At 42.3% G+C, this 14,216-nt stretch overlaps 2 protein-coding genes across 6 annotated transcripts in view; one reads left to right on the top strand and one right to left on the bottom strand.

Moving 5' to 3' along the window:
- The first annotated feature begins 538 nt into the window (after window positions 1–538).
- Window positions 539–14,216, top strand: part of LOC148889974 (transforming acidic coiled-coil-containing protein 1-like) — a 30,051-nt gene continuing 16,373 nt past the window's right edge. The window contains exon 1 of one of the 3 annotated variants that reach the window (XM_089009790.1): window positions 539–846. In XM_089009790.1, the coding sequence (XP_088865916.1) occupies window positions 554–846 (293 nt within the window). In that variant the 5' untranslated portion in view covers window positions 539–553. Of the gene's footprint in view, window positions 847–3,380; window positions 3,926–13,802; window positions 14,181–14,216 lie in introns of those variants that run through there. The other 2 variants (XM_089009792.1, XM_089009791.1) reach the window with 2 other exon arrangements.
- On the bottom strand, window positions 3,989–12,375 carry aggf1 (angiogenic factor with G-patch and FHA domains 1). 3 transcript variants are annotated; one of them, XM_089009794.1, is made up of 16 exons: window positions 12,278–12,375; window positions 12,129–12,193; window positions 11,779–11,971; window positions 11,446–11,545; window positions 11,154–11,362; window positions 10,872–11,003; window positions 10,557–10,748; window positions 9,677–10,088; window positions 8,560–8,662; window positions 8,377–8,428; window positions 8,045–8,146; window positions 6,814–6,979; window positions 6,637–6,716; window positions 6,438–6,565; window positions 6,251–6,350; window positions 3,989–4,797 (listed from the first exon to the last, which is right to left on the bottom strand). In XM_089009794.1, exons 3-16 carry the CDS (start codon window positions 11,962–11,964, stop codon window positions 4,552–4,554), a joined length of 2,208 nt encoding a protein of 735 aa, XP_088865920.1. In that variant the 5' UTR covers window positions 11,965–11,971; window positions 12,129–12,193; window positions 12,278–12,375; the 3' UTR covers window positions 3,989–4,551. The 3 variants fall into 3 exon arrangements, with proteins under 3 accessions (XP_088865920.1, XP_088865922.1, XP_088865919.1); XM_089009796.1 differs by lacking the exon at window positions 9,677–10,088 and adding an exon at window positions 10,320–10,389 and having other exon boundaries at window positions 12,129–12,352; XM_089009793.1 differs by having other exon boundaries at window positions 12,129–12,351.

Genomic DNA, 14,216 nt, shown 5'->3' with positions numbered 1-14,216 from the left:
CAATACAAATTTGCCATATTTTTTTGTTTATGATTGTTTTGGTGCAAGCACAGGATGAACAAATGTGCAAAAGGTATGTGGTATGTGGTTTGGGATTCAAATCTCATCTCCATCCCTCCTGTGCGGAATGAAGAGTTGATATTGATTCCCCCGCAATCCTCTTTTCTCCCAAAAAAATCAGGTTGCAGTTGTGCAAATCTGCATTCTGAAATACAACCACTAGAGGGAACCCTTTGCTAGTTTATTATCCAAACTTGTGTGATGGCCGCTGTAGAGGAAGAACATACATGTACCGTACTGTGCCTTTTAACATGACAAAAAGTAACTTAATTTATCAATTTAGTTGTTTTTCGTGAGATTAAAAAAAGTTTGTTTTTATTGACAGATACTAGGAAACAGCGTATTGATAAAAGTAAGCTAAACAAGAAAAAAACGACCAAAACAAAATGAAGATCCACAACTCGACATTGATGAGACTGTCCGTGACAGATGTGAGCTCTATGTTGGCTTAAACCAGTTAGACAAATGCACCGCCCTGCATATCAGACTGTAAATGGATGGGAATTTAATGCGTGTATTTTTTTTAACAATTAAGGGTGTGACTGCTGTTTCTTTAAAAGCCACCCTGTCTGTGGCTTGTTGCCTCGGTAGCTCATTTCCCATTTCCGAGCTCCACCAGACGCAGTCACAAGTTCACCCAGAACAACTCCGGCGGAAGCTCAAACTTCTTCTTTTCCTTTCGGCTTTTCCCTTAAAGGGGTCGCCACAGCAAATCAGTGTCCTCTCGAAGCTCAAACGGAGGATTGAATTCTTCCAAGACCTGACGACGTGCTCTGATAAACCAAGGTAGGATCAATCCACTAAATTCATTGACACTTCACTCTGCTAACAGAAGTTGATGTGATTGATGGCTTTTGCTCCATAACTTTTGGACATAAGCACTATGCTTGCATGTAGTTTGTTCGGCGTTTGGTTCTGTTGCTGGGGAGCTTTTCTGTTTGTTTTTGTTCCAAGCTTTTCCTTAAAGGACAACCGACATCTGCGGACAAGTTGTGTCCATAATTTGTAAAATGGCTTCAAATGACTTCTACTGAGCGTATTTTACAAAGATTCCACCGCATATAGCTATATTTTACGTTTTAAGACCCGCGCTGAATATTCCGGAAGTCTTGTTTTTGAGTTGGTGACGAGTCCGTACATGACGTCACTGAAGGAACGCCCCTGACCGAAAAAAAGGACACATTGTAGCAGTCCTTGCATCACGTCAATGCATTTTGCTGTGCTTGTTTGGTCTGAAAACGGCACGTTGCACAAAAAGAGCCAGAAGAGGGCGACCAAGCTCAATGTAAGGAATTTATGAGCTTGTGTGTTTTGGGTATTTTAGATGTGATACAACGTTTTTCTGATGTCAGTTAGGAAACAAAAAAGTGATGTTGGTTGTCCTTTAAGAAGTAATTCCCGTGTCTCGCTGTGTGCGTGCGTGTAATTTTGTGTAAATGTGTGTGTCAATCAGCTGATTGTACACCGATAGGTAAAGAGTGCAGTAAAGCTTTATTAATGGTTGAGGCTGATGTGAGTTCCAGTCTGGCTGTATAAACAGGATGCTCTTCTGAGACACGCACACACACGCACAAATCCTGATGTTGAATGAACAGGCGAATTGTGATCGTAGCATGTGGGCGGGTGTGCCTCTGACGCTTCTGAAGACTTTTTGGGAGGATGAAGTCACAGGGAGACACACCCTTGGGCTAGGAAACGCTCAGAATGAAAGACAAAGGTGGAAAGTTTTCCACAGTAGCCTTTCACAGTGGAAAAAAGTATCTGTTGAGAATGTGGCGTTCAAGCAAGTGGCTTTTATAGTTCTATTCCGTGTTTTTTTCTTCATACTTATTTTCATCCAACATAAAGATTCAATGAATAAAAATTGGGGTTTGGTAGCAATGAACACGTTTTCACTGGATGCAGCTGCTAAAAGCATTTCCCCTCGGGCAAAAAAAAAAAAAAAAGTTTAAAGGACAACCGACGTCTGCGGACAAGTTGTGTCCATAATTTGTAAAATGGCTTCAAATGACTTCTACTGAGCGTATTTTACAACGATTCCACCGCATATAGCTATATTTTACATTTTAACACTCGCGCTGAATATTCCGGAAGTCTTGTTTTTGAGTTGGTGACGAGTCTGTACGTGACGTCACTAAAGGACCGTAAAAAAGACGCATTTTTGCGGTCCTTCCATCACGTCAATGTTTTTTGCTGTACTTGTTTGGTGTGGGGACCTCGTGTTGCCGCCAGAAGGCCAGAAGAGGGCGTCCAAGCGCCATATAAGGAATTTATCAGCCTGTGGAAATGGAGGTGGCCACAGGAGGTCGCCATTTTGTGCCTTTTTTTTGGGGTGAGAGATTTTCCCCCAATGTTCCCTCAAAATGGCACAAATAAATTCTTTAATCGATTGCAAACATGTATGCTTTCCTCTTCAGAACTATTTGAATCATATTCATAACTGGAGGTGAAACAAGAAAGCATATTCTCCGAATCTGAAGCCATTGTTTTGATTCACAAGCAATGCAAGACGTCTTGGCGTGACGTCATGAACTGGGGGCGGGACTTTGTGAAAATCCCCAATTCGCAGCTCAATTTTTTGCAGATTTTGGACACTTTAAGTCATTTTTATTGGTGTTTTGCATTCGAATAAAAATATCATATTGCGTGTTTTGGGTATTTTAGATGCTATAAAACGTTTTTCTGATGTCAGTGAAGAAACAAAAAGGTGACGTCGGTTGTCCTTTAAGTTGTAATATAGCCACACACCACCAGGTGGCAGGCATGGCACATTTGTGTTGGAAAGTCGTCTATAGAGTTGAGTATGAATTGTGATTTATGAAGGAATGTCCCAAAGTTGTCTTTGTACTGAATATTGGTTTGCTATTTAGCAGGTTTTTGGCCGTCCTTGATTGGTCCTTTTTATGCAAGAGAATCCATTGCACAAGAAAAAAAATTCTTGTTTTCCATACAATGTAATGTCGAAATTAAGATGTCGGTAAATTGATAATTATGTTCTCGTCACACATTACAAATTGTGCTCATATGACCACTAGCCGCCTGGAGCAAAATGTCTTTAATATCCAAAATTAGCCACCTTGCACTTGTTCATTTCAGTTCATAATTTTAATCCAATATGACTGAATGCATATTGATGTGAGTAAATCTTTTTTTTCAGAATTAGATTGCGACGACCTTTTATTTTTATTCATAAGCCATCTTTAAGAAGGGTAACATTTCCTTCCCGTCATTCAGTCATTTGCATAAAAATACAGGAAGTGAAATCATAAGTCTGGAGTTCGCTCGCAGATGTGTTAACGTTTACCGGTGAGCAACGCCTACCGTAGACCTGCTCATGCCGCATTCCAGACTGCTCCGAATCAGAAATAGCCCTGGACGTATAACCTTAACGTGCACTCATGAAACTATTGCCGATGACCTCAGGAAGCGTGCTGATTAGCATCAGATGCATTTTAAACTTGATTTTGTTGAAAACTGCTGGATATGCAGTTGGAAGGAGACCAAGTGTCCTAGGTAACTTGAAAAGTGTCTGAAACCGGTCAATCCAGATCCAAAAAAAGGACAACGGCTGCATGGTCAAACAAAAAAATGAATTTCAAGACGGTAAAATGATGATTTCCAGCGTATACAGCTGAGATGAGGGAGGAGACTCGTGGAAGGCACTTGTTTCGAGGGAGGGAAGGAGGAAGGGAGCGAGTTACCTGTCAAGTGTCAAGAGAGTTGTGTGAATAGCATGGAGAAGGTCAAGTGAAGAACCCCGCACCGCAGGCTGTGTCCACATTGGGTTGGAGATTAAAATGGGCGGCACGATAAGTCAGAAGAGCAGCGGGGGAAACGGGAGTGGGAGTCGCGCAGACAGCGTCACGTGAGTCGATTCGGTCACCTTGTTGATGTTTCATGTGTTGAAAACTGGACACTGTATTCTTCATTCTGCTTGGCATGAGCGATTTTTATTTATTTCAACAACAAGCTCAATTAATCTACTTCATAGACTGAAGTCACATGACTAAACCTGATCTGTACAATCTGTTGCGAGTGAGTGTGACGGAGCCGTTTGACTGTACACATGCAACTATTCACACACCCTCAACACGAGCTTCAAGATAAGACGGAAAACAAGACGTTGTGAATAACACGCGCTGACGTGATAAAAGGACGGCGCCTAATTTTTATCTCAAGTAATCTCCAAACATGAAAAATAAAAGCATCAGTCGTTTGTAATAGTACACATTTGTCATGGTCACGTTAGTCACGAGTTGGGAATTGAAGTTGCAGTGTGGAACATCTGAGCGCGGATGTCTGCTCAGAGTATGAGCTTACTGTGAGATTTACAACCTCGGCGTGTCAATATTTGCTGAGAGCAGTTCGTGGCGGCCATGTCGGCTGTACAGCAATAGAGCCGGGTGGACCCTGACATTGATTTTTTCTCTCTACAGAATTGCGTGTATTATTGGTGAGGGCAATTTCATTTGATTGCAAGTATGGACGTTGTCATGAACTTTGGGTCTCTGGATCAACATTGGCATGGGAGTCTGGAGCCTCAGGTTCCGCTTTGACCCAGGCTTTGGGGGACTGGGTATTTGGCGAAGGCGTGTCAACCTGGCACGAGTCGGCAAATCGCTCACGAGCTTTCTCCCAGTTCTTCTGGGATTTGGATCTGGTTAGTGAGGCGTCGTCCACAGACATGGTCCCGCATGCTCCCAGACCTGATTGGGCCTTTCGGATTTGAGGTTGAATCTGAGAGAAAGAATAATATTAATGGAGTAAGTTGACTGATGGGAATGTTGACCTTACCAACATGGCCGCCACATTGGTCTATTGGGTTTCCTATTTACATCTGCGGTTAATGTTACACCAACAAACCTAATGGTCGCATCATCGCTGGCCTGAAGATAATGTTATCGTTTTACAGCTCAAAGTGGGCAGGTTTTTCATGTTGATGTTAATATTAGCGGTTAACGAGCCAAATAGCTAACCAAGAGGATTTCCCTTGTTATTCAGAAATTGAAAATCAGCCAGAAATTGCTCGCCTATGAGATGCTTTGGTATTGCTGTCGTGCTGCAATGAAAGGCAAATTGTGTCTCTTGGAGTTTGCATGTCAGGGATGAAATGCTTCAAACTTTTAGTCACGGTTTTCCGGGTTACACTATTTGATGTTTTACAATTGACAATTGATTGAAAGGACAACCGACGCCTCCGGCCGGACAAGTTGTGTCCATAATTTGTAAAATGGCTTCAAATGACTTCTACCTAGCGTATTTTACAAAGATTGCACCGCATATAGTGATATTTTACGTTTTAAGACTCGCGCTGAATGTTCAGGAAGTCTTGTTTTTGAGTTGGTGACGAGTCCTGACGTCACGTCACGGAGGGAACGCCCCTGACGGATAAAGCCACACACAATGCATTTTGGGTACTTTGTTTGGTCTGAAAACATCGTGTTGATGGCAAAATTAGACGGAAAACACATAAATAACGCGATGGTGAATCATTGTGTGTTGTACCAAGACAACTATTTGATATTTGCTGACAAGAATTCCAAGCAGACAAATCAACCCATTTCCAATGGAGCTTGGGCGCCATCTTGTGCATTTTCTGGGACGCTACACATCAGTCTTGATGCCTCAAAATGACCCGGAAGAACATCTTTAATCGATTGCAAACATGTACGCTTTCCTCTTCAGAACTATTTGAATTATATTCATAACTGGATGCGTAACAAGAAAGCATCTTCTCCGAATCTGAATCCATTGTTTTGATTCTCGAGCAAGGCAAGATGTCTTGGCGTGACGTCACGAACTGGGGGCGGGACTTTCTGAAAATGCCCAATTTTTTGCAGATTTAGCACACTAAGTCATTTGTATTGGTGTTTTGCATTTGACTAAAAATATCATACTGCGTGTTTTGGGTATTTTAGATGCTATAAAACGTTTTTCTGGTGTCAGTTAGAAAACAAAATAGTGGTGTATGTTGACCTTTAAATCCATGTCAAAATGGAAGTGCCATTTCATTTGCGGCCTATATTTTTATTTGAAATGAAAATTATGATCCTGAATAGTTGTTTTGTCCCACAATTGGCTAGAGAAATCGTTCGCAATGGAGAAATGACATTTTATTGTGAATATTGCAGTTGATGACGACATGCAGAGGCACATTTCGAGTAGCTTGATTTCTGAAAATATATCTCACCGGATCTTTCATCCCGGTTCCCTCTTTGCCCAATCCTTCTCCTTTCTTCCAGCCCATCTTCTCCAGCATCTTCCTTCCTTTATTGACTTCGCTGATCTCGCTTTTGAGGGAGCACGAAAATATCAAATGAGTCACAAAGCCGTTATTTGTCGTTCTTCACATTTTAGAGCGGTGAGCATAAACTTACACATGAACGGAAGCGGGGGCATCATCTTGCTGGAAAAGTCCCTCGCTGCCGACAGTTTGACGCCGAGACTCTGCACGGTCTTTGTATTTTGGGTTCCTCAGGGCTTTACCTTCTTCAAACTCGTTACTCTGTTGAGAAGGAAAACGGTATGGAAAGGCATGGGGGGGATAGCGGGGGACCTAAAGCTGGAGCCATTTACCTGGAGGCCATATTTGGCCTTCATGGATTTGAGTTCCTTCTGTCTCAGGACTTCCTTATCTTCTTTGGTTAGCGTTGGCCCTGTGGAAAAACGCAGCGATTAAAGAAAATTGACGTGCATAGTGGTGGATGACTAGGTCGCCTATCTAGAACAACAAAATGTCTTTGATACACTCACCCGGCGTGTCCTCTTTCTTGTGCTTGCTGAGGTGAGCCATGATCTGGCCGGGCTCGCAACCATCGCAGGTGTCGGTCCCGGTGTGGATATGGAAAGACAGCACCGTGTCTCCCATCTTCACCTCGTCGCCGTGGGTCAGCGGGTGCGGCTCACACTTGGTTTTGGGCTATGGAAAGCGGAGAACAAAGCACGATGCTGCCGTCTAAAAATGACATAAACCCATTCATTCACGCTGCAGGCTCAACCTAGCATAGGTGGAAAAACATATTCCGTATATAGGGCGCATGGTTATCTTTTGAACAAAATTTGAAAGCTTTTAGGTGTGCCGTATAGTGCGGAAAATACTGTAATTTTTTAACCAGTGTAATAATAATAATACATTTCATTTCTAAGCGCCTTTCAAAACTATCAAGGTCACTTTACAGTCACAGGATACGTTTTTCTATGGGTGAGTCTCCACTCAACCCGGAAGTAACTCAAAGAGATAGAAAGCTATTCAAATTTGCCTACTTGTGAATTTTTCAAAAATTGTTTGGGGGGGGGGGGGGTGTTCAAATTTCAAAAAAGAGTTACAAATTTCCCCCGCTGTGGGACTATTAAGGGCTTTCTGATTCTGATGAATAGATAAAAAATGGAGAAGTAAATTAAAATAGATAAATAAAAACAAACAGACAAATAATAAGCAAAAATACATAAACAGACAAAGAAATAAATACATAAAAATAGATGAGAAATAAGTAAACAGATGAATAAATAAATAAATAAATGTAAAAAGTGGTGAGTTACAAATTTCCCCGCTGTGAGATTATTAAGGGCTTTCTGATTCTGATAAATAGATAAAAAAATGGAGAAGTAAATTAAAATAAATACAACAAAGAAATAAATACATAAAAATATAAATATATTTTATTATATAAAATATAAAAATATATTCTTTGATAAGAAATAAATAAACAGATGAATAAATAAATGCACAAATAAATGAATAAACTGACATATAAATAATTACATAAATAAATGTCCCATTTTTGGCATCACCTGGTGCCATGTTCGATGCCGAGCAAACGCATTGAGCTGAGGTGAGGAGCTTCATTTGGTTAGGCTACAGCTTTGTGCAGTAGGCAAAAGTGCTTTCCTGCTGTTTTGTGGCATTGATATGCAATAAATAGCAACCCTTTGTGTGGCGAGGATGGAGTGCGTCGAGGGGAGGGCGGGGGGGGGAACGCTGCACCTGCAAGATTCTGTTGCCGTTGATCACCGTTCCATTCTGACTTCCTTGATCCACGAGCATGTAGCTCTGCTGCTGCTGGTCAAAGTAGACCTCGGCGTGCACCTACAACCAATCAAAACAATTGTCAAACATCATTTTTATTATAGTAATAATAATAATAATAATAATAAAAAAATAAAAATAAAATAAAAATTATAACAAATAAAAAAAACAAAAAAAAAATAATAATAATAAATAAATATAATAGCAGATAATAACAATAAAAAAAAAAATAAATAAATAAATAATACATTTCATTTATTCTCATTAATTGGAGTCATTTCTCAGCATACCTTGCTAACCCCCATTTCCGGGATCCGAACTGCGTGGTCCATATCTTTCTCTCTGCAACATAACACAGCAAAGTTTCTTTTTTTTTTTTTTCTTTTTCCAATCTGTGCGCCTTTCGAGGAATCTGCTTGTAGTCTGAGTGCTGATCATTTTTCTGGCGGCGTCAAAAAAAAAAGGAACACAACCTGCCGATGGTGGCCGCTGAGTCAGCTGTGATGATAAACAACGTGCCAACCTGTAGCACCGGGGAGCGCACCACCGTGACTCTCACGCAGGGCGGCCATAACTCTGTGACAAAAACAACATGAGATGTCAAGTGCGCAGGATTTTTAGAAGGATTTTGAAACCAAAATCAACTGCTTAAAGGACAACCGACACCACTTTTGTGTTTCCGAACTGACATGAGAAAAACGTTTAATCGCATCTAAAATACCTCAAACACGCAGGATGATATTTTTAGTCAAATGCAAAACACCAATAAAAATGACTTAAAGTGTCTAAAAACTACTTCAAATTGAACCCAGAAGTGGCCAGTTTTAGAAGGTCCCGCCCCCTTGTTCGTGGTGTCACGGCAAGACGTCTTGCCTTACTCGAGAATCAAAACAATGGCTTCAGATTCGGAGAAGATGCTTTCTTGTTACTCATCCAGTTATGAATATGATTCAAATAGTTCTAAATAGGAAAGGATACGTGTTCGCAATCAATTAAAGAATTTATTACGTGTCATTTTGAGGCATCTGGACAGAAATGTAGCACCCAAAAAATGCAGAAAATGGCGACAAAGCTCAGTGGAAATGGGCTGATTTGTGTCAGCGAATATCAAATAGTTGTCTCGGTGCAACACACAACGATTCACCATCGCGTTATGTTTTTTCCTTCTAATTTTTTCTAAAGTTTTTAGAACAAACAAAGTACCACAAAATGCATTGTGTCCTTTCTCGGTCAGCGGCGTTCCTTCAGTGACGTCACGTACGGACTCGTCACCAACTCAAAAACAAGACTTCCTGAATATTCAGCGCAAGTCTTAAAACGTAAAATATAGCTATATGTGGTGGAATCTTTCTAAAATACGCTCAGTAGAAGTCATTTGAAGCCATTTTACAAATTATGGACACAACTTGTCGGGAGGCGTCGGTTGTCCTTTAAGCCACTCGTTATTATTCTGGCAACGTATTGCTCCACACAATTCAATTCTGCCATGGTGCAGCTTAACTTTTTGAGCTCACTGCTCTAACTGGTTCCCATCCATCACCGGGCTTAAAAGGTCCTGAAAAGTTCTGACGCAGCTCGTTGCCAGCTCACCTGCCCGACACTGAGTCTCCATCTCGGATTCGGGGCTGTGGTTGCAAGGAGAGCTCCGAGAAGGCGACACATCAGGCGGAGATTCCCACGGCTCCTTCTCGGACTCTGTGAGCTCTCCTTCCTCAGCTTCGCTGTTACCCTCCAAGTCACCGCTCCGAGTTGGCGAGCGGCGATGTTTTTTACGCGACGACGACTTGGATCGCTTCTTTTTCTTCTTGGACCTTCTCTTTTCGTCGTGACTTGAGCCACTTTTGTGCTTTTTTCTCTTGGAGGAAGACTTGTCCCTCTCGCTTCGCCGTTTGGAGTCTCTTTCTCGCGAGGGACTACGAGATCGTCGTCTACTTTTTCGGGATTCGGTGGCGCGCTTTGATTGCTGTTCTTCATCCGACTTGACGTCATCATACGTGTAATCCTGCCGTTAGATCGTGAGCGATTAGATTCTCTCATACTGTTCACTGATGGGAACGTGGCTGGCTTTGGAGCTTCCAAGTGGCACATTTTGAATATATTCGGTCTCAGTCTTCAAAGGGAGTTTATGACGGATGGGGTTGTTTTTTTCTACGAGCTCAAATCCTCATATTTCTTAGGGTGAAAGTGTGTTGCGAGATAACCGATGCTAATTTTGGTGATTAAAAATATGTACCTCTGGGGCAAGCAGAGTTCCAGTTTGAGAAAATCTTCATATTAGCCAACGAGTTAGTCAGCTCGTGCACCTGGGTCGGAGGAATAGTCTTTTAGTCAGCTAGCTTCACAGTTTTGACACACGGGGGAAGTCAGCATGCATTTAAAGACTGAGACCAAAATTAATTCCTAACCGCTCGAAAGCCAGCAGTTAACATGGCAATCACGTGCCCATTTGAAAGATCTGTCTGTTACTTACCTTATCGTTGTACGTTGAGGTTTTCCTCGCACCTCTCTTGAACCATCTTCCTTTCTTGTCAGTCGTGCACTCATCTTGGTCGCCGGTGTTCGCAGCAGAAACCTCAACCTTGGAGTGAAACTGGTAGCGTCCACTTTCTGCGTCGTAGTAGTAGTAAATGCCCGTGGTCCCATCGTAGTATAGCTGGCTGGCCTGAGGGGGGAATTGCGCAGGTTCAAATGAGTTGAATGACTTTCAGTATGTCCCAAATTTCTCAAAAAAATCTTGGCCCGTTTGAACCGTACATTCTTGCAGGAAAAAAAAACCATTACAAACCGAGTCATAATAGAAGCCAGTGCTGTGGTCATAGTACATGCCGGTTGTCTCGTCAAAGACAAAACCTGTCTGCGTCATGGCCTCCTCGGCGGTAGCTCTCAACATATCAGCAATGGATGCCGCATCACTCTCCTGGAAGACAAATCATGCTAAAAAAAAATACTCTTCACATGTCATTATGCTACTGTAGTAAATAGGTTTGACCGTGTAAACCCTAAAGGATTTTTCACCAAAAATATATGTAAAATTAAAAATGAGTGAGCTCTATTGAGGCACACATACCCCTGCGGCGGCGGCTACCGCGCTGCTATCAGGTTGAGCAGACACATCTGCAGCCACGGCTGCTGCTGCATCCGCTGGCTCATCCGTTGTGACCTCTGCCGTGTCACCCCCACCAGTTGCCTCCACTGCTTGAGTCGCCTCCATACTTTCCTGGGAGTTTGTAGCCTCTGTTTTCTGAGAGTAGTCGCCATAGTAGTAGTTATAATAGTCTGGAGAGAAATAGAACACCATTAGAGACCATTTACTAACTCTTGGGGCATTGGCCAATTACTAAGTAAAAAAAATAAGACACCTGTATCAGTCCAAACATATTCTTCGGTCTGAGTTTCGATGTGAACTTTGTCTTTAGTTTTTTTCTTCCACTCATGAATCTCTGCACTCAGTTGATCCACCTGAAATTGGATAATTGTAATTACAATCTGAGTCAAATATGTGGCTGTTGGACCACCAGTTTTTTAATTGGCCATTGAATGATACTGTGTATTACAAACACACGTTGGGATAAAGTGAGGTTCTAAAGTTAGGATAAAAAAAACATAAAAATATGTACACTATCTCAATGACAACAAATTTCTACCATCTTTTGAACTGCATATCATGAGAATGCATTTGGACAAAAGTGGACCTGTTTCCTCAAATCTTCGTTGTAGCTCTCTGTGCTCTTCTGCAGTCTCTCGGAATGACCCAGTTGCTTCTGCAACTTGGCCAGCTCAGCTTTGCACTCCTTCAGCTCTTCCTTCAACGACTCCACCTGGAGACGAAGTTCGGCTACTTCACACCCGCTGACATTCTCTCCTTCTTCGTCCTCCATTGCTCAGCTGGAACGGACACGATCATAGTCGTAGCGTGCACACGTGCGCATAAACAAACACAACCCACGAAAAATGTATGGATGCAATAAGACAAAAAATAGCACGTAATTCTGACGAAAACAACACAAAGTGCCGTTTGCATATGACATGTGCCAAGTCTCACCGTTTACGTCGTTTTCGCCTCGCCTTAAACCGTGAATTTCCAAGCACCACGGCACATGATCCAACCTGAAAGTTGAACATAAATATTGTGTAACTACCCTGCATTCCCAACACACCCGAGTACATGTTCGATTACAATTAGACAGTTACAATTAAAACCGTGAAGATGTTGACAGACAACGCTGTACGCGGCCGCCATTAACCAACATAAAATAAACCACCCACACCGGATACTACTCTTCTTCGTGTTTGGCGGACTTCCGTTTAAACCTCCTTACGCTGATGTATAATACAAGTGCTATATCGCCATCTGTCCAAAAAGGTTGTTACTGCACTCTGAATGTTACACCTGAAAGTTGCGTAATCGGGAATTATTGGAACTCATCTTCAATTTTCCGTGTCAAAACGTGTAGTGGGTTAGAAACAATCTACTTTATGACTATCTGGCTCTTTTTAGTAAACGATGAGAGAGTAATCTCATTGAGTCCGATACTTGTGGTAATGTTAATATCTTACCGCTGCAGGGCACTATTATACTCTCGCTTTTTCACTGCTCGGAAAATATTACAATACAATACTGTATTTTACACATACAGTACTGCACTGTATATATTTTTATGATATGAGAAGTCAGTATTTGATTTATTTCGAGAAAGATACGTCCTAATATCTTTCACACACACACACGTTCTTTGAAGATTGACAGAGTTCCCCCCAATTGCTTTGACACAGTAAAGTTCCTAAAATTGTCCAAATTGTGACTCTTTTCCTAGATGCAATTATTTGTATTCAAAAAGTGAAAAGTTTTACAGTGGAAGTGGTATGAAGTAAACATTGATCAGACCTATTATAATGCTTCGCACACATTTGAATTGCATTGTGTTGAAGGTTGTCACTTAAAGCCACTTATAAAAATGTAACGATTATTTGTTTGAGTAAGAGCTGAGGTTGTTTCTCCTGATGAAAACTACAATGGAGGGATGGTCAGATTTGTCTTTGCAGCTGCCGAAACCCTTTTCTGAAAATACAGTGGTAGTTCCTCCCACAATATCAGAATTTGAAACGCGAGCCTTTTTTTCAGTTGTGTACGGATCCTTTGACAGTTCCAACCTTCTTGGCATACTCAAGATGGCTACAGAAAGCCTGGGAAAACCGCCTTTAAATTAATTTATTCAGAGGCGTCGTTTCCGAATGCTCCCCCTCACTGTTTATAGATGCTATTTTGAGACAAGACTGTTAAAAAAAACATTCGGACTAGCTAAATCTAGTCAAATGCATTTATCGACGTGATGCTCAACTGGTTTCCCCGGTCTGTATGTCACATGACGGCAAAGCCAGTTAACTGTGAAACCGCTGATGGGAGGGGGTGGTTTGCAAAAAAAGAAACTGTTTTTAGGTGGAGCCCCACATTCCAAACGGAGCGAGGAGGCCCTGCTTCAAAACTCCTCCTCCTCCGTCACCCCTGTTTGTTTTCCGACTGCCTCCTCCGCCCGCTTCAGAGAGAAATGGCCAGTCGATGGATTGTACCATTCGACACGACAGGGTGGGTATTGAGTTGGGTAAAGAACAGCTACGTCACCTTCCGCGCCGAAAGCTTGCAGGCTCCCCTCCCGATTTCGAGTCAATGGAGCAGCCTGTTGCGCGAGCGGGAAGGGAGGGGCATTGGCAGTTGGGGGAGAGACGGTGAGCAGTTGGGAAAACCAGCTGATCGCAGAAGCACAGAGGGCTGAAGGGAAGAGCTTTGAGGTTGTTTTTTTTTTTTGAATGATGGTTCCTTCTACCAACGGAAGCCATTGTGAGCAAAATAATCTTCAAAAGATGAGAGAGGACACGAAAGACGCCAAAGGAATCGCTGCCAAGTGAGCAAATCGACGTCCAGCATCGAGTCGACGACCCCCTACACTGGGGAAAGAGGAGGGATGTCTTGGTTGTCACCTGTGTCATGGGCCAAATGGACGTGGACGGCGGTGCGAGGAGCAGAGGAGGAAGGGGGCGACCTGGGGGTACATCGAGAGGAGGAGCAGGAGGAGGAGGAGAGATCTCAAGGCAGCAGGCAAGTGTTCTTTTGGACACTTGTGAGAGGGAGGGA

The sequence above is a fragment of the Hippocampus bargibanti genome, linkage group LG12 (assembly GCF_051943395.1).
Source record: "Hippocampus bargibanti isolate YZ-2025 linkage group LG12, ASM5194339v1, whole genome shotgun sequence".
In the NCBI taxonomy this organism is placed as follows: Eukaryota; Metazoa; Chordata; class Actinopteri; order Syngnathiformes; family Syngnathidae; genus Hippocampus; species Hippocampus bargibanti.
The sequence above is the reverse complement of the archived record's forward strand: the minus strand, read 5'-3'. Positions and strand labels throughout refer to the sequence as shown.

What these genes read in the sequence shown, in the direction of transcription:
- aggf1 (XM_089009794.1), bottom strand. Translation starts at nt 11,964, where the DNA reads ATGGAGGACGAAGAAGGAGAGAATGTCAGCGGGTGTGAAGTAGCCGAA. An exon ending in ATATGTTTGGACTGATACAG is followed by an intron (nt 11,363 to 11,445) that starts GTGTCTTATTTT and finishes ATTTCTCTCCAG; the next exon opens with ACTATTATAACTACTACTAT. An exon ending in TCAGCGGCCACCATCGGCAG is followed by an intron (nt 8,429 to 8,559) that starts GTTGTGTTCCTT and finishes GTTATGTTGCAG; the next exon opens with AGAGAAAGATATGGACCACG.